General features: G+C 37.3%; 3 protein-coding genes across 4 annotated transcripts; 1 reads left to right on the top strand and 2 right to left on the bottom strand.

Annotated features, from left to right (window-relative positions):
* Positions 1-2,487: 2,487 nt before the first annotated feature.
* Positions 2,488-11,463, top strand: gucy2g (guanylate cyclase 2g). Its single transcript, XM_063893012.1, has 22 exons — positions 2,488-2,814; positions 3,893-4,241; positions 4,322-4,431; positions 4,610-4,792; positions 4,895-5,039; positions 5,411-5,546; positions 5,641-5,744; positions 5,868-6,034; positions 6,129-6,263; positions 6,353-6,436; positions 6,981-7,085; positions 7,474-7,542; positions 7,648-7,816; positions 7,926-8,081; positions 8,170-8,347; positions 8,889-9,029; positions 9,138-9,330; positions 9,994-10,168; positions 10,326-10,424; positions 10,842-10,933; positions 11,012-11,119; positions 11,248-11,463. The coding sequence occupies exons 1-22, from the start codon at positions 2,488-2,490 to the stop codon at positions 11,326-11,328; spliced, it is 3,306 nt and encodes a 1,101-aa protein (XP_063749082.1). The 3' UTR covers positions 11,329-11,463.
* Positions 11,464-11,853: 390 nt separating this feature from the next.
* tectb (tectorin beta) lies at positions 11,854-16,554 on the bottom strand. The gene is made up of 10 exons (XM_063893016.1): positions 16,395-16,554; positions 15,810-16,000; positions 15,264-15,415; positions 15,083-15,155; positions 14,844-14,947; positions 14,663-14,746; positions 13,582-13,744; positions 13,066-13,144; positions 12,797-12,829; positions 11,854-12,426 (listed from the first exon to the last, which is right to left on the bottom strand). Exons 1-10 carry the CDS (start codon positions 16,459-16,461, stop codon positions 12,350-12,352), a joined length of 1,023 nt encoding a protein of 340 aa, XP_063749086.1. The 5' UTR covers positions 16,462-16,554; the 3' UTR covers positions 11,854-12,349.
* A 2,403-nt stretch (positions 16,555-18,957) lies between these two features.
* LOC134870698 (dickkopf-related protein 3-like) lies at positions 18,958-24,823 on the bottom strand. Of its 2 annotated transcripts, XM_063893017.1 has the most exons (4): positions 20,864-24,807; positions 20,325-20,499; positions 20,015-20,216; positions 18,958-19,262 (listed from the first exon to the last, which is right to left on the bottom strand). In XM_063893017.1, exons 1-4 carry the CDS (start codon positions 21,014-21,016, stop codon positions 19,202-19,204), a joined length of 591 nt encoding a protein of 196 aa, XP_063749087.1. In that variant the 5' UTR covers positions 21,017-24,807; the 3' UTR covers positions 18,958-19,201. The 2 variants fall into 2 exon arrangements, with proteins under 2 accessions (XP_063749087.1, XP_063749088.1); XM_063893018.1 differs by lacking the exon at positions 18,958-19,262 and having other exon boundaries at positions 20,011-20,216; positions 20,864-24,823.
* Between the last annotated feature and the right edge of the window lie 219 nt (positions 24,824-25,042).

Below are 25,042 nucleotides of genomic sequence, written 5' to 3'. Positions count from 1 at the left end.
CCTCTATCAATCATTTATTATTTTAATTTCAGTACAGATAAACCTCACGATGTCAGAGGAAGTGAGATGCTGCAGCTGATGAAAGGTCACCAATCTTATCTAGTGTTTAACGTATTCAAAGTCCTCACACTTCAACAACAAAACAAACCTTACAATTCTCTTTGAAAAGAGTATGCAAGTTAAGTAAGTTAAAGGTCGACCTGTGGTCATACAGTGCCGCGATTCTGTCAGTGCAAGCCATATGAATAAGAAAGGGGCCCTATTAAGCTCCTTTTCAGGTTCATATTTGTATTTTAAGCCTCTAGTCTGACATGTCTCCATGCTTTAATGTTCAGAAAAGTCTTTACTTTCTCTCATACTGCCTGTACTGCAGCACCTCTTTTCACCCTCTGTCTGAAACCAGAGCCCAGTCTGCTCTGATTGGTAAGCTGACGTAAACTCAGACTCTTCTCCAATTAAAACCATTTTGAAACATTTTAGAAATGTTCGCTTTCTTGGACACTGAAATGAATTTGATTTGAATGACAATAAATGTCAAGTAGACTTTTTTTAGCATATTTTCCTGTGATAAAGGTTTTTTTTCCAGGTGAGAAACGTGTTATCAGCACATTTAGAAGGTAGTGTCGGTGTCACTTGATGCCCCCAAAGAAAGATAAGCTGGAATTGCACCTCCCGTTTGATCACACTGATTAAAAAAGTGTGACCATGCAATTCTTTCTGGAGCAGTGATCGTGGCCACGTCACAAATAATGAATGCTAAAATAATAAAAGGGGATCATAAAGATGGAAATCGCTGCAGCAATATAAAATCAAAGTTAGTATGGTCTGTTTTTGTTCCACATTTGTTCATTTTTCTGCCTTTTAATCTAACTTTTCATTAATGTAATCTTTCACAAAGTCAGATAAAGCAATTATTTGGTGGTCCAATCATCTAAACAGATGTTACCTGAATGTGAAGTATGAATTATAATTCTGTCTCCTGAAGGATTTGACTGGGCAGGACATGTGAGTTGAAGGTAAAGGTTCATTAGGAGAAGCTCCGAGGTTACCTGGTGGGATTAGCAGAGGTGGTGAGGTCTCCTGGGGAAGAAAAGCAGCTGAAGCCAGAAACACCAACAAGCTGCCCACCTGTGGTCATTAGCACCTGAAACTGCACTCAAGTGTGTGTGAACTTCTCTGTGCCAACAAGCAAGGCTCAACCTGCCTCATCAGGTTTCTGCAGAGACAAATCCCAGGGGGTCATCAGCAAAGATTTCACTTTGGATTGTATTTTTTATTTGTCGTAATTAAATTAGCCAACATTCTTTAAATAAATCCGATTGTTCACCCTCCTCATGTGTGTGTGTGTGTGTGTGTGTGTGTGTGTGTGTGTGTGTGTGTGTGTGTGTGTGTGTGTGTGTGTGTGTGTGTTTTCTCATGCATGTGTCCCTGTGAGAGTTAGAAAGAGGATATGAGGAAATTTCAAACTGGATTCATGAGGGATACCTAAAGGCAGACTGGTTGTAGTTGCTTTGGAATTTACTGATTTATGGTTAATACATTCAACAGGTGATTTCTTTAGCAGTGGAATAACTATTAGATAGTTTACTTAAGGTGAAAGTAGCAGTACCACAGTGCAGAACAACTGGAAATACAAGGTAACTTCTGGTTGTTCTTCTTTTTGCTACAAGGGTATTACATGTAAAGCACATATCAGATCAAATATTTAGCAATCATAAAAACAGGAATATCTCAAATGACCTTAAAACACGAGTCATGAAAACAACTCTAGAACTACTTGTGTTTAGTCTTAAAGTTTTCTGCATTTATCTATAAAAGAAGTCCCATGTTTTATTCAAAACTTCACTTAAGTACAACTACGAATTGTAAGCATCAATATAAACTTAAAGTACCATAAGTAAAGGATAAAGTATGAATATGTATCACTTTATGTTGAGGTGGACCTTATTTTAATTGGTTTATATACTGTTTGGTACTTAAATAGAGTGGCTTCTCGTTATATTCTCTGTTATTAATCTAGGTGTATGAAATAATATAAGATCTTGAGAAATATAATGGAGTTAAAAAGTATGATAATTGTCTTTGAGATGAAGTGGAGTAGAAGTAGAAAGTAGCAGAAAATGGAAATAATCAAAAAATCCAGCACTTGAGTAAATGTAATTCTTACACAAAAACAAAAACAATATTTATGGTATCAAATAACCGTCACATGTTATTTTTGATTTGAGACTAAGTAATCAAAGAGACACTAAAAATATTTACAGTTAATGAGATAAAATAAATCTACTTTAAGTAAGACATCAAATTCAAGCCTTTGACCGTGATTGAAAAAATTATGAACTCAATGCCCTTTTGGACCTCCCACCCTCTTCCACATATTTACATTTCCTCCTCCCTATCATCAAGTTGGACGTTGTCTATTTAAACCCATGAAATGGAGCATCTAATAGGATGGAAGTGATGATGAGGGTGGTGTATCCTCCTGGCATGAGGCTCATATTGGTGCTGCATCTCACACTGACAGCTGGCACGGTCACCAATAACGACACCAGCGGGTCTAACAGACTGATCATCGGATTCCAGGCTCCCTGGAACATCTCGTTCCCCTTCAGCGCCCTGCGGCTGGGCTCCGCCCTACAGATGGCCGTGGAGAAGGTGAACACCAACCCCTCCTTCTTGGGGAACTACAGTCTGGATTTTGTCTTCACGGATACAGACTGTAATCCTAAAGCTTCCCTGGGAGGATTCATTCATCAGGTGTGGAGGGAAAATGTGTCCGCGCTGTTTGGTCCAGCATGTCCCGAAGAAGCTGAGGTAGGATCCATGTGATGTAGAAATTGATAATTCATGCATTTGATGTTTTTATATACATTTTTGAATGGAAAGTAAAACAGTGAATTACATTTTTAAAGATAAAAACATGTTTTATAACTTTAAATAGTTTTTATTCCTAATGAGTTTATACTTTAGCTTTGAAACCTATGGTGAATACAGGAATTGTATTTCTTTTTTAATTGTATTTTTCTTTTTCTTTATTAAAAGGGACAGCACATATTTAAATGTAATTGCATCAGAGTTAGAAAGAAGCTTATGTGCAATTTAGGTCCCTTGGCAGGTAACACAAAAAACAAGCAAATTAGAACTAATACAATACATTAAACAATACATAGAAGTCTATCAATGCCAGATAATAAATAGAATCAGTATGAGAAATATAATAAACAAAAGGTCATTATTAATGGTGACAGTTTGGGGCTGACTATAGTCAAAACATGAGGCTGGTTTTAAACACTGCAAGTCTCTAATCTTTCCTTAGCTGTGTATGTTTACATGGTGATATTGCTAATCATCCGTAAGTAAATATCGACATACTTCTGCATCCACTGTGTAAAACGGGAATCTGATCCGCTTCTCTTCATGGGGAAGGTTTGCAGATGTGTTACACCTGGCTCAGTGGAAGGCATATGTTTTCAAACGATGCTGCTGTAGATTGTAAATCATGTAAAAGGTTGGAGAAAAGAGAAGAAAAACTGATATGACGTACTGAATCTGGTACAGTATGTCCTTTGTTTTCTTCCAAATGTTGCATGATTTATACTCTTTAGCAGCATGGTGTCTCTTTACAATTGTTATACCAGGAACACTGGAACAAAATACCCTAACAAAACTATAATGATATTTGTTTTAAACAACTCAGCACCATGTACATTAAATAGCTGTTGCAGAGCTTGAGTTGCAGTATTGTAAGGTGTATTTTTATTAAACCTAGCTAATGCAGACATTGGATCATTCAATTGAAAACATTTTTAAGGAGGAACAAGGTAGATTCATGGAATAACACTTTTAAAGATCTTTTGTGGATTCCTTTATCTTTTTAATACATTATTTCCAGGTCACCGGTCTTATCGCATCCGCATGGAACATCCCCATGTTCGGATTTGTGGGTCAATCCTCCAAAATGGACAACAGGGACATCTATGATTCCCAGATCAATGTCGTGCCACCTCTTAAAAGGAGCTCGGAGGTCCTGGTAAAGACCCTGGAGTTCTTCGGGTGGAGCCACGTTGCGATGATCGGAGGGGGCTTAGAATCTAACACTTGGGACAAAGTTGATGCTCTGTGGAAAACTATCGAGGATCCCCTAAGAGCCAAATTCCAACTAGCTGCTGCACTCAAGTTTGACACCAGCGATCAGAAGCTGATTTACCAAAATGTTAGGTTAATCTCAACATTGGCCAGAGGTAAGAAGGAAATAGGTTGAGGCTCATTAAAACACACATTACCATATTTTTGGCTAGTAAATGTGTCCTTTGCCATGCAGTGATTGTGGTGCTGACAAACTCCAAGGACTCCATGGCCCTGTTGCTGGAGGCTGAGCGACAGGGTCTGATGAATGGTGACTATGTCTTCTTCCTGGTGCAACATTTTGAGGTCAGTGGAAGTGTGGTGAGTAGAAATCTAAAGTTCGCACATAATCAGCTGAGGTAAAAGACTCCCGCACCATTAATTGGACTGCAAGCTTTGGAAACGGAAAGAATAATTATGAATTGCTGTCAACACTAAGTTATCTTTTCTTCCATCTGTGCTGTATCAATCTCTTTCTGAGCAGGATAACTTGTGGAAATATGCCCTGAACAACAGGATGGACCAAGCTGCTATGAGAGCTTTTGAGATGACCTTCATTATTGGCCAGAAATCCTACGATGGATACGATTATTATGACTTCTATGAGCAAGTTTTTCAAAGACTTAAAGAACAACCCTTTCAGAGCCACCTGTCCTCTGAAAGAGAGGTATGTATCCGTGTTTTCCTGAGCCGTTACAACACTTATTCCATTTCTTCTGATAAAAAGTAAAATCACAGATACAGATTGTTTAATTTTCTGGTATTGTAGGTTAGCCCGTACGCTGCCTACCTGCACGACGCAGTGCTTCTGTACGCCATGGGGCTGAAGGAAGTGCTCAAAGATGAAAAAGACCCTCGAGACGGACAGGAGCTGCTGCGGAGATTAAAAAACAAAAACAACATTCGATTTAATGGTTTGTACTTGCTATTATAAATCTGTTCTTTTGTGAGAAGTATCGATATGCAAACCAGTGAAGATTTTTTTGCGGGGTGGCCAAATCTGTATGTAGTAAATCAGTTTATTTATGATTTATAAAATCTGTGAAGCAACCAGTGACTACAGCTGGAAAATATTGTATCATTTATTAATAAAAAACCAACATTTAATCAGGTACATTGACAATTGTTTGAATGTACATGTCTAATTTCAAATACAAAAAACAATCATGTTTTGTGTAGTAAAAAGAAAAAAACGTGCCTCTGAAATGTATAAAAGTATAAAGTAAAAAAAATGTAAAGTAAATATGTTCTTATATATTCTTTTCACCCCTGGTTATCATTACAGGTGCCTCTGGGCTAGTCCATTTTGACGAAGAGGGGGAGAGAAATCTGGACTATTCCATTTATGACCTGCAGGTTGTGGGAGACGAAACCAAGTTTGTCCCGATCCTCAATTTTGACAGCCAGACCAAAGATGTCCGGTAAAATATGTTGAAAACTAAATAAATCAAATTGTTTTAAATTTGTTTTATGATTACAATGAGGGGAAATCACCGCAAAAAATTGTCATTTCAGGCCAACGTCTATGTTTGCTTCTGTGGTCTGGCCAGGAGAAAGACCTCCCCCTGATAAACCAAAATGTGGTTTCAACAATGAGCTCTGTGAATGGCTCATTAATGGTAATTGCAGAATATGCATTTAGTAAATTCAGCAATTATCTCAGTTGTTATATTTCCTTAAGAACACTCGTAAAACAAACCATACTAACCAGCATCCTAATGTCCCTTGTTGATGGGATGCAGACATCGCCCTGCTGGCTCTTCTCGTGAGCTTCCCCCTCATTGGTGTTCTGTCAGTTTTGTTCATCGGAGTCCTGGTTCTGCAGAAGTTTCGTCTGCAGACGAGGCTCGACGGCTCCCGCTGGTGGCTGATCAACTACAGTGACATCACCATCATCAGAGAGAGCGCTGTATGAGCACTGAAACAGATAGAGAAAAAGCATGCATCAGTGTATGTCTACATCTTACTTTTGTTCACAGGCTTGTTCTGTGTGTGTCCTCCAGGGATTTCAGGGTTTATCTCTGAGCACCACGGCCAGTCAGAGAGGCAGCAACAGCTCTCACTCTAACTTGTCCAACAACAGCATGAGGGACAAGCCAGCGAGAGAACACGTCTACACCACCATAGGTCTCTACCAGGTACCAGAGTTTGAAATGAGCCTACTGTACTGTGACCTTTTGCTTAACATATGTGATATCCCTAAAGTATGTAATGTTATTCTATTCAGGGAAATCAAGTGGCCATCAAGTACATCAAGAACCACATTAGCTCGCATTTCCAGAAACCTTCAATAATCGCAGAGTTCAACATGGTAAAGTCACTCATGTTGTCCTGGATCAAACATACTTTTAATTTTTTTGATGCATCTTTTTTAAATGTTAGATCAAATCCTAAAACAAGGGCAATTCTAGGTTTAAAAAACAATGACTAAAAATAGTACATTTACAATAATAAAGTTTAAAAGACATTTTCTGAAAATATAGAATTATTATATTATATATTTATGTAATCTTTTTAATTGAATGCAATTAAAGTCACATATTTAAAAAGGAAACATTTGAGTTGAATATCCACGTTTTTCTTTTACATTTGAAACATTCATGTTTTTACTCTGAATATTGCCCTTTCCACCAGCTCCGTCATATTTGCTTAACCTACAATGACCCTAATACAGATAGAGTAAATCCGACTGTAACAAGTAATAACTAATGTTACTGCGAAAAAGAAACATATCTATCTTGATACTCTAAAGAACATTTTTTAACCTTTAATGCTGAAATGCTTTTTCTTTAAGACATGTTAGCCTTTATGTAATTCCATACTGTGCCTGACCCTTGTGAAACTCTTTAAGACAGATGAAAGAGATGAAACATGAGAACCTGGTTCAGTTCTTTGGTGTTTGCATCGTGTCACCAAATGTCTGTTTGGTCATCCAGTACTGCAGGAAAGGCAGTCTGAAGGTCAGTGTGCACACTTCTACTACGTACTTTGATGCATCTCAGCAGAAGTGCAACTTTAAAGCTATCCCATTTCTCTTAGTTAATAGCCAATATAGAACCACCTGGATTAACACAAAGGGTAGAAGAATAACAAACGGTTGTTTTATTTTGTTTAATACTTTTGGTTATTTACCAACGCTAAACTGATTTCAAACCTTTATCATCTACTCAAGCTTGCTTTTAATTTACATAAAGTGTACTATGTAATCAAATGTGCGTCGTTCTAGACCAGATTAAAGTGGGCAACAACAAGCCGTTGGTACTGAATAACTCAATATTTCATGTGTGTCTTTAGTGACCCTGTGATTGTTATTGTGTATAATATATTTGACTTCCCTCTTTTCTGCAGGATCTTATGAAGTCAGATGTTGACCTGGATACGATGTTCAAGCTGTCTTTTGCTTACGACATTGTAAATGTGAGTGAATTTATTCAAAAATGTAAACACTAGCTGTAGTTACAGTGCAGGTTTTTTTTATTTGTTCGAAAAGTCATCATTTTAATCTTTTCATCTGGGTTTTAGGGCATGGAGTTCATTCACAAAAGTAATCTGAAATTCCATGGGAACCTGAAGCCCAGCACATGTCTGGTGGACAGTCGCCTCCAGATCAAACTCTCTGGCTTTGGCCTGTGGGAGTTTAAATACGGGAGCCAAAAGAAGGGTGTCCCACTGGAAAACCCTGATCATGAAGGTCAGTGGGTGCACTCGAATGCCTAGTAATCATTTTTAAAGTTTTTAACGGCATTTGCCACATCATAAAATGGAGGTAACACATGTGAGGTGATTTTTTTATTTTGTAGAGATTTACTGGACAGCCCCCGAGCTTCTGAGACATTTTGGTCTCCAGGTCAATGGGATGCCCAAAGCTGACGTCTACAGCTTTGCCATCATCATGTGGGAGCTCATGTACAATGCTAAGTCTGGCCCTTATCAAGACATCAACCTGGAGCCCAAAGGTTAGCAGGATAAACGCATATTAATTCATTTTCAACTCAAATTCCAACACTACGATGATTCCCATTTATTGCTACATCTTTTCTTCAGAGATCATTATGCAGTTGCGAACACCTTTCCAAGGGGAACCACTCCGCCCAGTACTCTGTGATGTGCTGTGTGAGGAGAAAATAAACGTAGTGCTGAAGGCCTGCTGGAATGAAAACCCTGACCGCCGACCGCAGTTTTCATCTATACGGAGAGAGCTGAGGAACATAACCCCAGAAAGGTCAGGCCATAGACCTTTTTTAGTCTTACGGCTTATACTTTCCAAAAGGCAGTGAGAAAATCAAATGTTCTCACTGTCTGCCGTATGTAATATGTTGACCTTGGATATACTTGGTTATCTGCTTCAAAATAACTATAGTAACTGAATACATTGGGCATATTTTAACTGAAGGTAGTGCATATCTTTTTTTACCTGTAATTATTTCATTTATTTTTGTTTTGGCGTTAGTAGCAAAGTGTTGGAGATATCTGCAATGGTTATCACACAAATACCTCTGTGGCCGACATTACCAACACTGCAACTCAAAGGCAACAAATCTTGTATAGTAAATAAATAGCGCTGCATGTAAGTTTATTTTTAGATAAACTGTCTCTTTAAGGAGTCAATAGCAGACATGGTTCAAAATGCCCATCTGCTAATGTTACGATTTTTTAAAATGAGAATGAAAATTGAAAAAAGACGAGACACCCTATTGAATGTCAAATGAACAAACTCAAACTGAAAGTTCCGTAAAGGAGTATAATGATTTTCTGTACTGTAGTAATGCAAATATACTGGATAATATGGTGGAAAAGTTGGAGAAATATGCAAATCATTTGGAGGAAGTGGTGGAGGAGAGGACCGATCAGCTCACGGCAGAGAAGGCCCGTTCAGATAAGCTTCTCTCCAGCATGTTACCAAGGTAACAAATCAAAATGATAAACCCATTTGAATCACATGAAAACAGTTGCACCGTGTAAATGGACATCCATCCTTCACCTTCTCAGTGCTGGTGCTTCTTTGGTGGCAGGTACATCGCAGATCAGCTGATGGCGGGGAAGTCGGTGGAGCCACAGAGCTACAGCATGGTTACTATCTTCTTCTCCGACATCGTGGGCTTCACTTCAATGTGCTCCGTCAGCTCTGCGATGGAGGTGGTGACGTTCCTCAATGACCTCTACAGCCTCTTTGATGATGTCATCAAGCTGTACGATGTCTATAAAGTAAATCATGCAAAACACATTTAGTTTCTCATTCAACGGTATGCATTGAGTGAGGAAGAACACTCATTAAATATGTTAGCTCTGTGACCTGCTGTCTAAATTGTATGCTATAGTTATACGCTTCAATCTAAAATAGTTTTTAAGTTATATTCTTAGTTTTTGGAAATTAACTTAATCTATTTTTGTGTTGCAAAAATGAAGGCATAGCCACCAGCTGGTTAGCCTAGCTTAGCACAAAGACAGGAAAACGATGGACACAGCTAGCCTGGTTAAAATAAAGACTGTACAAATAATGGTTTAGTCTCTGTGACGTCACCTATCCTATTTATATATCAAATGTTTGTAAAAATTGGAATCAACATTAAAATGAAGGCATGCCAGGGAAATGCAGCAGAGTAAGCTAGCAAAATTACAAACCATCTTTTCTGTAGTTTAATGTATTTGTATATATCTATCCCAACGTAACTACATTTAATAAAAATTAAAACAATTGATTTTGATTTTGATCCTCTAACTCTCGGAAAGAAGGCAATCAACAATGTTTCCCAATTACTATTTCTATGACATGTTCATTTTTTTCATTAAATTGCAAATAGGTTCTTTGGCAGGGAACAGCTCTCTGTTGTTACTTAAAAATGCCTCTCAAACTATTATCTTTGCTAGGTGGAAACAATTGGTGATGCATACATGGTAGCCAGTGGCCTACCAATCAGCAATGGCCATCAGCACGCTTTGGAGATATCTACAATGGCTCTGCATTTTCTGAAAGCCATCAAAGTCTTCAAAATCCACCATATGCCTAATGAGAGTCTTGCAATTCGCATTGGGATACATTCTGGTAAGAGACAGGTTGTTTTTACAAGCAACGTTTGCAGGATTTATGGTTCTTTTTAAGTCTTTTTCGTCCTACACACTTGGTAGCTGTTTGTAAAAATAAATGACATCGGATAATCTTGAGCCCATGAATACAAGCACTTTGTTGTGGGTTTTTGTAGGTCCAGTGGTTGCTGGAGTGGTAGGCACCACAATGCCACGCTACTGTCTCTTTGGCGACACAGTGAACACTGCGTCTCGCATGGAAAGTAACAGCTTGTGTGAGTGAACTGAAGTCTCACCTTCGCAGATGCTAATATACAAAGTTGATTGTTATTAATGTAGGGAATTCTCTTAGGTTTTGAGTGAAATATGTTGACAACTATTTGATGGATTGCCCTGAAAATGTTGTGTCCCAAAAAGATGAACTATGAGTCTGGTGATCCTTTGACTTTTCTTATAGCAGCAATAAAACAATTGGTTGGTTTATCACTGTATACTGTATATGCAAAATGTACCAGCTCATAGTAGCATGCTAACAGGCCTGCTAAGCCTTGTAAACATTAACCGGACTAACAAATTAGCATAGTCTTGTTAGTTACAGACATTTGACTTGAAATTCACTTTTAAAATGTCTACATTTTCAATCTGAAAGTGTACTTTAAGATGTGTGCCACTCTCTCCTGTATGTTTTACAGCCCTGAAGATTCACATATCTCAGTGCACTGCTGACATTCTGTTCCAGGCTGGATCGTTTGAGCTGGAGGAAAGAGGGGAAGTAGAAATGAAGGTGACTACACAGTCTTAATATCTCTCCAATAGCATGTAAATCCTATGTTATTAACCATTGTAGTTTTTTCCATGACAGGGTAAAGGATCTCACAAGACTTACTGGCTGCTGAGCAAGCAGGGGTTTAATCCTCCTGTTATTGCTCACAGCTCTCCGCACGCTGACAATCTGAAACAACAAACAGAGGTATAGTTACTGCCCATTATGGTCATGATCCTTTTTATGATATACCCATTGAATGTGAATGTTATGTTTTATGAAAATCTGTGCTTTATTTTCACCAGTATTATGTTATGTACCTTGTTGTGTTCCAGAAACAAGGAATGCTCAGAGTTACTGAGAAACGGGCCCATAAAACCCTGGCAAAAGCTATGATGACTACAGTGGACATGTAGAGATCAACAACATCTTTAGATAAAGGATTATCTACAAACTGAAAATACTTTTAATATTTATACTTTGTGATTTAAATACAGATAACTTTTACACAGGCTAATTTCATTCAATGCTAGAGTAAAAAAGATCCTGCGTGTTTAACTGTAGTACATATTTTGACATGAATTGAAACAATTTTATATATACATTTATATAATATATATATAAATATATATATTTATATGATTTCTAAATATGACAAACAATGAATGAATACATAAAGCTTTATTAGTATAAGTATAAAATCATTTTGATATATTTATCATGTTGCAAAAAACATGTATACTTTTCTCTGTGTTTTATGATAAACTCGTTTATTGCCTTCAAACAGAACAAAAACATAATGAACTATAAAACATTTATCAAAACTTGGGACACTGGAGATTTTGTAACAATGGCATTTAAAATGCTTTATTATTTTTTTCTTTGTGACTGTAATAAGATAAGATGTACCTTTATTAATCCCTGTGGGGAAATGTGAGTGTTTATGCAGCAACAGAGAAGAGGAAAAACCTAATAAACATACAACAACATTATCACTTCTAATCCCAATATGGTTTGAGGAGTGCATAAAGAGTAATCAGATTCAACAGTGATGTATGAAATCAAAATGGTTATGTTTCAATAATTCCATTCACACATGTTCTGGGTAGATTTATTGGAAATTAATAAATATTATTATTAAATATGAATGTGTTTTCTGCCTTGTTGAGGGACTGCTTCAAACTTCCTGTGGGATGAAACAGTTAACTGACCTACCAACATTGTAATTCATTAAAGATTTTAAAAGGTTACTCATGATTAAAAACAAAAGGGACAAGGATAATTTATTTTCCAAAATCTCATTTAATCTTTATTGGAGAAAGCAGTGAAGTATTTATGTGACCTTTTAAAAGAGTATCCATGGCTAAATACAAATAATATCTGAGAGTAGGTGAAAATTTCCTTTCATTTGAGTGTGAGGTGACATGAATATGAGCTTTACCACATTCTTGATCCATTTACTAAATTACAACATGTGTTCATGAAGACAGCCAGCAGGATGAAAAGTGAAGTGTCTGTAGAGGAAAAGAACATAGAGAGTGGATCAAATGTCGAAGAAAGAGAAACAACTTTCAACAAGATTAGACATTCAGGAGCTAGCATAGCGAGAGCTCGTATCCTCTCAGATTTTTCTCCCTAAGTTTCAACATTTAATGACTTCATTGTCAACATATTAATTCAACACCTATTTCCACCAAATGTAAATTCTGTTATTGTATTGAAGGCTTTGAAACAGCATGTTAGCAAAGAGAATACACAATGATCGAACAGGGAACTGAATAAATTAAATATCAGTATTTTGAAATTCCTTTCTAGATCTCTCTGAATATTAGAATTCAAATACTTTTCAATCATAGTTATCATTGCATCACTTTTTTTTTTTACCTTTCATGTGTCCGTTATTGGAGGAATTAATACCTGTTAGGAGATACAAATAATCATAATACAAAATAAAAGAATATACAGTACGAAATCAACGATGGTACGAACAACAATGCTACATTTTGCTTTAAATACGTCCTCCATCACTCAAAATCTGTAAGTACTTATTTTAACTTCACTTGGATGTTTGACTTTCCGAAATGACAGGTGTGTAATATTTTCAAAAGTTCAAAACACCCCAGCATACGTATAAGCAACATGGCGTACTGTACCTTTAAGGTGGAACTCCGCAGTAAGGACCCCCCCACTCGGTTCTGCCTCTGCTAACAGACTTCTGGAAGAGCAGGGGGCCTTCAGGAAAGTGACGAGCAGAGAAAAGGAAGTTTAAATTGTCAAATCAACCTAAGAGTACTTATAAATAAAATGAATACAATTTTAAATAACAGTATACATTATGCATTCAAATATTCACTACGATATGATTAATCATGTATTTATCCAAAGGGTCCCAAGATGAATATGTGGGGTCATGAGTCATGGCACAAGTCTGTATTAACTCTTTGTAATTTTGTCTAATCCTTACTATGACTACCTGCTTCTACCGTTTAGACCTGAAATTACTTACTTAAAATTCACCGCAAAACAAGTTGGTATGTCTTCAAAATGAGTGCATGTCAATGTAAATGTAATTAAAAGGAAATGTTTCACGCTGAAATGTATAAACAGGGAATAGATAAAGAAGCAAAATAGTTTAATGTTTTCATATAATGTAAAGGTGTTGTACTCACTGGCTGGCAGACGAGCCTCTCTCCATCACAGACCTGGACCTCGCAGTGCAGCCAGACGGTGGAAACCTTCTCCAGCCGTTGGAAGCGGAAAGAGTTGAACTTGAACATGGAGCGGCTGTCTTTGGCGTTCTCAAAAACAGTCACAGTGTTATCGGAGGAGCAGCTGTTGGAAAATAAACAACATTGTACCTACAGTACTGCTGAACCTGCTGAAGAACTCATCCAATCAATAGTGACATCGAGAAGAGACACATTCAACTATACTTAGAACATCGCAGAAGAATGTTTTATTAAAACTCATCAGAGCTGTTACATCAAAAACCATTGGCTGACTTAGGACAAATGATTCAAATGTATTTAAGTTGTATTTCTAAGGCAGAAAGGGACCTGAACCTTGTGTCACACTTTTGAGAAGTTACCAATTTTAAGGATGAATATAATATTCAACCCTCACTGGGCTAAATCTTTTTAACTCCTTGATTTCTGACCACTGCCATCCATTTACTTATTTCCTTTATAAAACTTTTGTAACAGTCAGTAATATGGCAATTAATAATAATAATAATAATAATATAATAATAATAGTAATAATAGTAGTAATAATAATAATAATAATAATAATAATAATAATAGTAATAATAATAATAATAATAATAATAATAATAATAATAGTAATAATAGTAGTAATAATAATAATAATAATAATAATAATAATAATAATAATATAATAATAGTAATAATAATAATAATAATAATAATAATAATAGTAATAATAATAATAATAATAATAATAATAATAATAATAATAATAGTAATAATAATAATAATAATAATAGTAATAATAATAATAATAGTAATAATAATAATAATACATGTTATTTTCATAGCGCTTTTCCTTGAGCTTGAAGACACGTAACAAGCAAAAAGAAAATAACATGCTCTAAATTAAAAGTCAGCTATAAAAGTTTGCACTACTTTATGCTTTAATGGCCATGGGAGTTACATTTTCAAAATTAGAAATTAAATTGGGATGTCAAAAAATGTAAAAGCCCAAACTGTCCTAAGTGAGGTGCAAGGGTACCTATTGATGATGAGACTCCACCTCTTCTTGTCTGTTGAGTATGGAGTAGGCGTGGCCCAGCAGTTGTTTATCACAACTTTGAATCTGAAGGGTTAAGCAAATGACAACGTAAAGTATTCACTCTGTATGGAACACAAACTAGATTTTTAAACATCAGGAAAATGTTAGAATGTGTATATACCTGTTACTTAGTCCTTTGGCCTCAATGCCAATGAAGACTTCAGAGCCGATCTCAGACGTGTGGATCACATAGGGAGCATCTTTGGCATACAGGAACTTTGAATTCTACAATATATATATTTATATTTTATATATTTATTTTATTTTTTTATCTGACAATGCCTGGCAATCTTTTATTTGCATGTCTCTAATGACTATAACCGGCCACTGGAGAAACTAAGTCTGTGAGTGGCTACTCACCGTGAAAACAGTCATGGACAACTGTGACCTAAAAGTGCCTAAACTCCCGTTGTTGACATAAACTGTTGCCACTCTGAAAAAAGCAGAGGGTTTAGTAAAAACACTGCAAGTCATTGGGTTAGAATGCACTCATCTTCTGCACGGTGACTTTGGTTGTGAGGTTTCGTTTATTAATTCTTACCTTTGGCTGAACACTGCGTTATTTACCAGATAGGCTGCTCGGTACATGCAGCTAAACGTGTAGTTCACCGGCTGGTTTCTGATCGTGAGCGACGTGTCGTTGGACACAATGGAGTTATAGAAGACGTACTTAGGGTCTTTGCCGGGTATGTACTGTGAAGAATCCACATCGTAGAGACACAATTTATCATTACATTGTTGGAATGAGACTTTTTAAATAAAGCGTGGGCCAGTGGGAGTTGTTGTCTTTATAACCTCTCATGGTTTCATTTCAAACATCAGTGTTTTCTGATGCTGTTTGCTCAGCTTGTTTATATAATAGCTTAAGATCCAGACATCCAATGACCAAAAATCTTCATCCTGGTGAAAATATACTGTATAGTTTAAACTGATCAAGATCTATAAATGGTGGCGTAAAAGATTTTTCTTGAACATGGTTAAAAAGTCAAATTATGACGGCCTACGGCAGACAACCACTGGGCAAGAAAAACAACAAATATCACCATACTTAGGTACAAGAGATATTGTTACTTGGATAGTGTCTCACCTCAGAGTGCGTGCCACAGTATGAGTTGTTTTTGGGAGTCAGGTCTGGGATGATGAAGCGGTAGTAGCCTGGGCTGTGTATTCCAGAGTAACAGACTCCACCAAGGGACAGCTGTTCTATCTCCCAACCGTAAGGACACTCTGGGACGTTGGCAATGATGGCGTTGGGGAAACATGACACCATAACGTAGTCTGAAATAAGACACAATCATAGAGAGACACTTTGGTAATAATTATTTAGCGTCATCACTTAAACACTTTTATATTCAGCCTGAAACTCACTTTAGTTAAAACAAGGAATAATAACTTAATATTGTCAGTCTAGTTTTTCTATTGCTGCTGCTTCTTCTTCTTCTTCTTCTCTGTATATAGAAATTTACTTCATTCCGTTGACTCTTTTTCCCAGTACACATTTATTTTTCCTGATCCAAATGGAAGGTCTAAAGATATAAAGATTAAGGTTGTAAAGGGTTACATTTTACAATAAACTTCCAATGAACCTGACAAATCTTCGATCTGCAGACATATTTTTGGATGTTATGTGAATTATAATAACCAAATGAGCTCTATAATATAAGGAGGTTACCTGCTTTTTGGGGAGAGCATGTCCACGCAACGGGCAAAAGCATTAACAATGCACCCACAGAAGCCATGCTGTGATGCTGAAGAGAGATTTCAGAAGATGTTTATTAAGACAAGAATCAATATGTAATGATTTAAATAGGTCATTGAAAAAGAGACTCACCTGTAAAGAAGAGAAACTCTTTAAAAAGTGTGATGTCAAAGTATCTTCATGGCTGTTCAACAAACTACAGCATGAGTGCCTCTATAACATATTGATACTTTCAGGAGGTTTTATACCATCACAGGTGAGTGTAATCAACTCTCCCCCATTCTCTCCTATCTCAACTCCCCCCACCCACCCCCTCCCCCTTTGCAGGTTTAAGAGCTCTTTTGTGAGGCTGCTCACAAAAGCTCTCTGTGCTGCTAGGACATTCACTTTTAAATGACCAGCATCTCTCAGGATTACCACTCAGAGAGCTTAAACTCCCTTTTTCTAGAAATGGGCATAGAGCAAAATGTGTTAATTTTATGGTGAATAGCCTACATTTATGACTTTCACGATGAACGTATATCCCTTTTTAACTAGCATCTTCACTGTGGCAGATACTGGAATTTTCACGACTTTAAGCTCAATGTTGAGCTAACAGGCTCTTGTTGTGTAAAAAGTCTCTCCTATTTTTCAAAACGTTATATATGCATTTCATCTATGAGTCAGAGTGCTGTAAAAAAATGGTCTGCTCATAGATTTTATCCTTAAAAAAACCTGAAATTCCACATTTTTGGGAATATTCTCAATGAGTTTCTATTGTAAATAGGAAGATCAATGTATGAGCTACTGGTTAGCTTAGCTTAGCAAAAGACTGAAAGGTGGATACAGCTTCACTGGTTCTGTCCAAAAGGGAACAAAATCCAGCGACCTGCACCTTTTAAGCTCAGAAATGAACAGGTTATTATTTCTTTAAAAGAAGAAAACATTCAATTAAACCATATTATAAAATGGGCAATGTGCTTTTTTAAAATTGGGCTTATTTCTTGGCTTGGACCACTTACCTCCTTGTGTGGCAGAAAAAATAAACCCAGACACAATTTTATATTCAGTTTTTGTAAATGTGCAACAGCAAGTTAATTGTGTTGAAATGTGAGCTTTAGCTAAGCTGGTATGCGGACAGAGCCTGGCAATCCCACTGTTTCCAGTCTTTATGCTAATTTAAGCTAAACGGCGGCTGCCTTAGCCATTAAACTATTCCTTCAACATATATCTCTTGAGATACAACGTGTTTTACAAGAGACACATGTAAACGCTTTGCAGTTCATTTGTTTATGTCACCGACAGGCCCTGTGTCTTTTCTTTGTCCTCTTGGACAGAAGAAAAGCATTTAAGTAGCTAAATAGTGCAAACAGACATGTATGGATACCTTCTAAACGAGATGGCAGCTCAGATAAGAGCAGGCATACACTAGTGACTAGTGTTCTTCAGTGGAGATGATAGGCCTTTGTTTTATACCATTCAGTAGTGTAGGGTTTCTCAGTCTTGTGCGATAAGCTATCTCTTTTGTGTCGCTAACATTAGGTATGTGTGTGAAGCGTGTTCTCATGGCTTGTTTACATAATTTGTAATGGATGTATCATTCAGCCTACAGACTCAGTAGCTTAAGATGGACGTCATTTCAGTTGTCAGTTTTTCATGTTTTGATATCTATGCTAAATCAGCCATTTTTACGAAGCTAAAACAGCTGGTAAGTAAGGTTGCTCAAGGGAAAGGAAAAGTTTGATAATATGCTTCAAATTCACAGATAAAGCTTTAAATATTTGATGTTTTGACATACACTTCCCTTCACACGATCAAATAACTCCTTGCAAAGACTTAATGATAAGAGCTGTAAAACGATAGCAGAAAAGGTTGGACACTAATGTCTTTCATAGAACAATTCAATTCAACCCGCAATTGAAGAGGCAAGCTGCAGACAATTAGCATCTGAATAGAGCAACAGGGGAGTCGGTAGGGAAGATACCGATCTGAAAACGGACAGGAGACTGCTAGCTTTACAGCGCCTTTCTTTGGGTTGTTACTTTTTTATGTAACCCTGCCTGCTTTCCAAGAGAAAACGCTGTGTGTCCCCATTACATTTTAAAGTGATACTGCATCTTGAGTGTGTGAAATATTAACTTTTTGAAAGGTGTCACAAACAGCTTTATTAAATAAGCAACTATTCCATTCTGAATATAGCAAATTGGGGGGAAAGTATGAGAACTATCTTGAAGTACTTCTGGAGTGTGAAAACCCTTTTCTATTGTCCATCTGTTAACGGTTATGATGGATTAGAAAAGCAATTTTTTTAACTTTTAGTTTTAAAGTTAAGTTATTTGACTAACACTACATTAAAGTGTCCTGTATTGTGCTTGTAATAATTACAATCAAATGCACCCTCTTGATGTATGTTCACCACAAGAAAGCAGCACAACCTTTTAATCTGTACATTTGCTTATTTGTATTTATGATTGATTATGGGTAATCTGTGCAGCTTGAAAATTAAGTGATTACCAAAAAACCCACTTTATACATTTCTTTGGAAAAACATGTTTTATTCTTTGAATTCAATGGTAACATACAAACGAAATAGATTTAATCAAAGATCATTTAATGCATGATGAACGGACCTTATTGAATTGTTAAGCTGGATACAGTAGTGCTTTTGTCAACAAAAAAAATATCCTTGCTGTAAGACTCTAATAAGAAATCTATCTTTAGAAATACATACACTTTTTAATATATACACAACCATATACAACATATTTACACAATAAATAGCTTTAAAGATGAAGCTGGTTTTAGGATTTGGGAACTTGGCAGGTCCAGCTTGTTCGTTCTGGGTGGTAAATAAAATCTAACCTGTAAGACAAACAAAATGTGGTTAGAAAACTGGTGATTTATTATCAACATAAACAAACTTTCGGTTGGACATTTTTCAAGCATATTTTAGATTATGCTGAGATAATAAAGGGTTCTGTGAGTTAATACAAACTATGAGATTGAAGAAAAAGGTCTTAAATGATACCAACCAAGGTCGTGTCAGTTAATATATGAGCATGAACAATGGTCTCGAAATACCCATTACTTCTATCAAGCTAGTTTCTAAAAAATAATCTCAGTTTCTTTACAAACAGGATATAATACAAAACATGTAGCAATGATTGTCAAAATAAAAACTGTGTTGTTGGAATGTAACTGTCGATGAAACTTCACAAATGTTGTATTTCTCCGCTGTTCATGGAGCTGTTTTTAAGACCTCCATAATTTGCTTTAATTATTTCCAGCTGTGAGTCGCCCCTCCATTTCCTTTGTGCAATGCACTTTGGGACAATAATGTGAACTGTTAGCATTCCAAAAAATGGCTTTCTTTGTGTGAATGTTTACTGTTTTGAGTATTCAATGCGGGAACACAATACTCAAAACCATAGCTGGGACCCAGTTTTAAACACGCAAAGGGCTCCAATAACGCAGGGCCTACATTTTTTTATACTGTAGTTAAGTGGAGCAAAGTCCCTAACCAATAATCACCACCATAGGCTCGTGGGCTTGGTTATTCAACCTTGGCTTCTATTTTGTTGTGTAAATTATTTAAGATTATTTGCTGCACTTACTCTCTCTGGTGTGACGCTCCGTTTTCTCGACACAGAAGCCCCTCATCACATGGACAAATCTGGTTTATGCTGAATGCCAGGCCACCATCGGGAACAAAACAGCTCTCGTCGCGGATTAGACGTCTTTTACACACCTGCTCGCCGTGGTGTCGAGCACAGCACATGGAATCCCCACAATCCCTGTCAACTTTACATCTGGCACCTGGGGGAAGGAAAAACATTGGTTATTTGAAGCTCCAAAATGACAAAGACACAGTCTTTTAGGTTTCAATTATAGATTTTCAACATGTTTTTGCTGTTACACTCTTACCCTCTTGTCCGTTGGGAATGCTGCGGTGGCACTTCCCAAACATGCAGCTGAGTCCGCGGACACACTGGGCATCCCTCCGACAGTAGTGACCCTCCCCTCGTAGGGGAACACAAAGGCCAAAGTGACGATCGCACGAGAAACCCCGCCCACAGGCCCTGTCATGGTCACACACAGTCTGGAGAAAAAAACAGGGAAATGTTAAAACTTTACAGAGATTTATGTTGAAACTTGTAAATCGTGAACATGGACTTATGGGACTTAAAGAATTTACAGCACAAGTTATATATTAGTAGAGGGATCTATCACTGATTATTACTATATTCTCGGAAACAACGATTTTTGGGGTTTTCTGAGAACATTTGACGGCAAAAACATAGTAAGCCTTTCAACGAAAACCACCCCTTTAAATAAAACCATCTTTATTGCTATTATCATAAATACCCTAAAATAGGGCTCAAAAGAAAGCTGAAGATTTTTAAGAAAATTGAATAAAGGTTTGAATTTCATTATAATAAGAAGCACAGTATCAAGTATCTTACCATGGTTGCTTTGGGTAAAGCAGCGCTGTCTCTCAGGCCTTTTGCTCCTTCTTTGGGAGGGCTGTGAGGCATGTTGAGCATCCAGGCCCATATACGCGTTTCAGCCCATGAGAAGCAGAGACAGAGGCAGAGTATCCTCAGATTTCCCAACATTTCCACCAACAAATTTAAAGAAATAAGAGCTTGTGATACTGAAAACTATTAACTTAAAATAAGGTGACTCGAAGTAAAGATGAGTCACTTTTTCTGGATTTGAAAAAAAAATCCAAAGTCCAAGTAAATGTGCAGAGTCTGCAGTGATCGACACACTGACTGCCTTCTCTTGCACAGTGACTTTTATAGGTCACTGTGGCTTAACTTCCCCCCCACCAGGCTGTTTGTCCAAGCAAAATAGGGTAGGAGGAGACAATTAGTTGTTAATGGATTAGCTAAATTGCTCAGGTCACCCCCCGCAGCTACAAAATAGTGGCAAAATGACCAGTCGTGGAGCAGGGAGAAAGGGACAGAGGGGAGAAAGGGGGCCAGTAGGGGATGGATGGACGTGATGGGCTGACAACGGTTTCATACAATAGAGACGAGACAAACACCACCTCTGTGTGGTTATCTCTGCCAGACAAACAAATGAGGACAAAGGCAGACAAATGCATGACATGTTTCATTGGTTACTGACTGACAGGTAGAGCCACTGTGGGCCCAGGCCCCCAAACACTGGGCAAACACTCCTTCACTGCCCCATTGGCCCCTACCCTATCCCACTTCAGACCCCATGCTGAGAGCAATTTGCAGAAGTGCACTCTGCAGACGACCCCATGATCTCATTAAATGTAAGTACCATCAGCCATTAATGGTTGGGGGGAGAAGGGGAGTGTGTGGAGGGGAGACAAGTTGCTCGAGAAAAACAAACTTTTTCCTCCACAACTTCAGATTCTTTTTACTTGTCAAAAAGGAATAAGACCACAAAATAAACCACTAGCAAAACAAAGTAAGCGTAAGAACATTTGCAAATTTCATAATTTCCATTCTATCATGTTGTGATTGTTTGAAGGGGAAGGTTTTGGAAGTATTCTATCAGTATAGCTTTAAATTTCCCCCAAAACACAGAAGATCATATTTTCACTAAACAAAAGTAAGAGTTATTTCTCGACTTGCAAGTTTGACTGTTTGTCTTTCAATCATACAGTGTTTATTTAACACTGTGTATGACTTTCTTCCCGTCCCATGTGAAGTTCATCTGCTATACAGCTTTCTCCAAACAAGTGGGTGTAATTTATGACATCCTTTACAGCTGTTCTTTCATCTGAAAAGACTGAGTAGGTAGAAAGGTAAAGAAGAGAAGAAATAAATCAGGACTGCCTGGCTGGTCAGAGGGATAAATCGATGAGTTTAAAAGTTTACCGGACACCAAGGTAGGTGTTTATAATAATCATTTTCTCCGCAGTTTTTCAGAAAGTTGGTTTCAATAAAATTCTTTTTACTCTTCGTAAAAAAGGCTTTTGGCCAGTTTAAAACAACTTCCACCTCAGAGACACTTAATAAATACAGGCACAGGTGTATGAGCCTGTTGTTGATATTTGGCACAGCATTGAGAACCAACAAATACTCTTTCTGGCTCTACAGGACATTTCATAACAGTGTTTAAGTTTCAGCATTCACCCAAGCCTTTCTTGAGCATGTGAGTGGCTTTAAACGGTCTATTCATGCAGGTGAAGTACCATATGCTCATCATATATACTATGGTGGAGGTAATGGTTCGTTGCTGGATAAAGATCTGGTAGTTAACCTGAAAATATCCACAATATTCTACAGAGCTAAAAACAGCAGTGGAAATGAACACATGCTTTCACTGAACATGAATGTTGTTGAACAATTTCCTGAAAATATAGAAATACTTCCATTCTCAGAAGTCTGTTTCAAAAACTAGAGGATCTCAGGTGATCAGAGCAGCAAGTTCTTGCTGCATCAGGGTCAAGACTACTTTAGTATTCTGCCCTTGAAATAATAATAAAAATGAGATATTTTTCAGTTGTTGTATGTTCTTCGGAACACTTCTGGGAGAAGCCAAATCAAGGTCTTCCAAATGTGATATCATAACTTGAAGAACATGAATCATATACCAAATCGTTTGTTGTGTATTTTGGTTTGTGGTTTTTGGCTCTGTTTACGTTGGCCTTTTTTGATAAGCAACTGGAACAATTGTTTTAAAACTTCTTTACAGCCAAGATTTGCTTTTCTTTCTCATTCTGGTGGAGTGACAAGCCTTCGGGCTGGCATTAGGCCCAATACCTCCCTTTATCATGTAATGATGATCAAACTGAAGTTGTTCATTTGCTCTGGAAAGTCTCAGAGGTGATGAGACTGATGATCTCTCCAACTGAGACTGCACAATCCATAGCGATTGTATTGTCACTTTACAAAGAACTTTACATTCATTGTTTCGTTAGCATTCAGTATTTGGGCTCAGACATACAGTAGATGCCCGGATAAGTGTCAGTAATTTACATGTTCTTAGTGGCAGACAGCACAGATTGGTTACATAGATACTGCAGATGCTGCACTTATCTCATCTGCAAGTAGTTAAGTTTTATCAAAACAGGCTAACACAGACTAATGACGTAATTGGTGGTCAATTAGTAGGCACAATAGCAGCAACTGGATCAATTAGCAATATGTAAATAAGTATTGTATCAGGATCATGCAACCATCTGAGCGGTTGAATCATTTAAAATCATGCGTATTGATCGCTCAGTGGAATGTTTGAATGATATAATGTTAATATATTGGGGTGAGATCTTGTCCAAGATACAGAGATTTATTATTTCAATGTTTGCAGATCCATGTTCAGCCAAAATATTTTGGAACTTATCTTTTCTTATCTTAGCTGAAAATATAATCAAATAAATTCTCCCTTTCTGATGAGGCGTTTCAGATTTTGTTTCCCCGTGATTTTTGGCACTGTTCTTGGCAGGCCAATAACAACTTGAAGTTACTTAAATTACAACTCCCTCTCCCGTTCCTTATCACACTCCTCCAAACAAGTGTTCTTGTTCTACACATGTACCCGAAGCAAGATACACCCTGTTTCTATTTACCCAATGCCAACAGCAGATAACTGTCTCCAAACACTCCTTAACATGCTCCCCCATTGTTAATGACTCTGCTAATGACGTGCGTAATGAATGTCACAATCAACATTGCTGTGGGTCTTGCAATTAGAGGCTAACAAAAACAACGGGCAGGGTGATGTTGTCCATTGTAATGCACCTTTACACCCCACAGAGAGCTCTGAAAGGTGCAGGGCATAAAGAGTCTGTCTACCACCCACCAAAAAAACATGTTCAGTGACGGCATGTTTTCAGGGTATTGGAGAAAAATAAGGTCGATTTTTAGCTTCTTTTTTTAAAATAGTTTTGGATTTGTGCAAACCAAATGTAACAGTATAGGTGTGTCATGAAAGGAAAAAAGAGCTAGGGAAGGAAGTTCAAACACTGTCTTCTTTGTCTATGTCAGCATGAAGTAGGTGTGAAATTTGGATCATCAGTTTCGGAAAGTTACAGAAATGGTCGGACAAAGACACCTCCAATATGACGTTAGCAAGGTGCGTGCGTGCGTGTGTGGCTATTCAACCATGGGAAAAACAGTTCTGTTGGAGTTTACCGGCCCTGTTATACACTGGCACAGTGATGTCCATGTGCAAGGACACAGTGTTATTATATTTACTTCCAGCCTTAAATCTAAAGTGAAGTCACATTTTAAAAGAGGTGTGAGGAATGCCTCAGAGCCATGTTGGAGCAGACATTACACAGTGTTCACAAACAGGTGGAGGACAATTACACCAATGTTAAGTCATTTTAAACCCCAGGCAGTTCCTGACTCTGACGTTAAGATTCTGATAATTAGATTACTAGTCATAGTATTAGTATTACCTGTGAAAACAGTGTCAATAATGGTAAAAAATAAACAAATAGACCATGATTGCGGCTATTATGACAAAGCTGAGGTCTCATCTGTCTGGAATGATATAGTAATTTATCTCCTAGTCATCAAACTTTGTATTTTCTCAAGAGTGAGGTACCTTCAGAGTTGCAGAAACCGATGGTAAGTTAAATGTTTTCAATACCAAATTCAGAGCACAGGGATTGCCTCAACACAGCTTTTATGATGCAGTGGTTGAAATTCTGT

Source organism: Eleginops maclovinus, chromosome 10 (genome assembly GCF_036324505.1).
Source record: "Eleginops maclovinus isolate JMC-PN-2008 ecotype Puerto Natales chromosome 10, JC_Emac_rtc_rv5, whole genome shotgun sequence".
NCBI classification, from domain to species: Eukaryota; Metazoa; Chordata; class Actinopteri; order Perciformes; family Eleginopidae; genus Eleginops; species Eleginops maclovinus.
The sequence above is the reverse complement of the archived record's forward strand: the minus strand, read 5'-3'. Positions and strand labels throughout refer to the sequence as shown.

What these genes read in the sequence shown, in the direction of transcription:
- gucy2g (XM_063893012.1), top strand. Translation starts at nt 2,488, where the DNA reads ATGAGGCTCATATTGGTGCTGCATCTCACACTGACAGCTGGCACGGTC. An exon ending in AAACAACATTCGATTTAATG is followed by an intron (nt 5,040 to 5,410) that starts GTTTGTACTTGC and finishes TTATCATTACAG; the next exon opens with GTGCCTCTGGGCTAGTCCAT. An exon ending in TAATCGCAGAGTTCAACATG is followed by an intron (nt 6,437 to 6,980) that starts GTAAAGTCACTC and finishes TCTTTAAGACAG; the next exon opens with ATGAAAGAGATGAAACATGA.
- tectb (XM_063893016.1), bottom strand. Translation starts at nt 16,461, where the DNA reads ATGGCTTCTGTGGGTGCATTGTTAATGCTTTTGCCCGTTGCGTGGACA. An exon ending in AACGCAGTGTTCAGCCAAAG is followed by an intron (nt 15,156 to 15,263) that starts GTAAGAATTAAT and finishes TGCTTTTTTCAG; the next exon opens with AGTGGCAACAGTTTATGTCA. An exon ending in AGAGGCTCGTCTGCCAGCCA is followed by an intron (nt 13,145 to 13,581) that starts GTGAGTACAACA and finishes ACTTTCCTGAAG; the next exon opens with GCCCCCTGCTCTTCCAGAAG.
- LOC134870698 (XM_063893017.1), bottom strand. Translation starts at nt 21,016, where the DNA reads ATGTTGGGAAATCTGAGGATACTCTGCCTCTGTCTCTGCTTCTCATGG. An exon ending in CTTTACCCAAAGCAACCATG is followed by an intron (nt 20,500 to 20,863) that starts GTAAGATACTTG and finishes TTTTTTCTCCAG; the next exon opens with ACTGTGTGTGACCATGACAG. An exon ending in CATTCCCAACGGACAAGAGG is followed by an intron (nt 20,217 to 20,324) that starts GTAAGAGTGTAA and finishes TCCTTCCCCCAG; the next exon opens with GTGCCAGATGTAAAGTTGAC.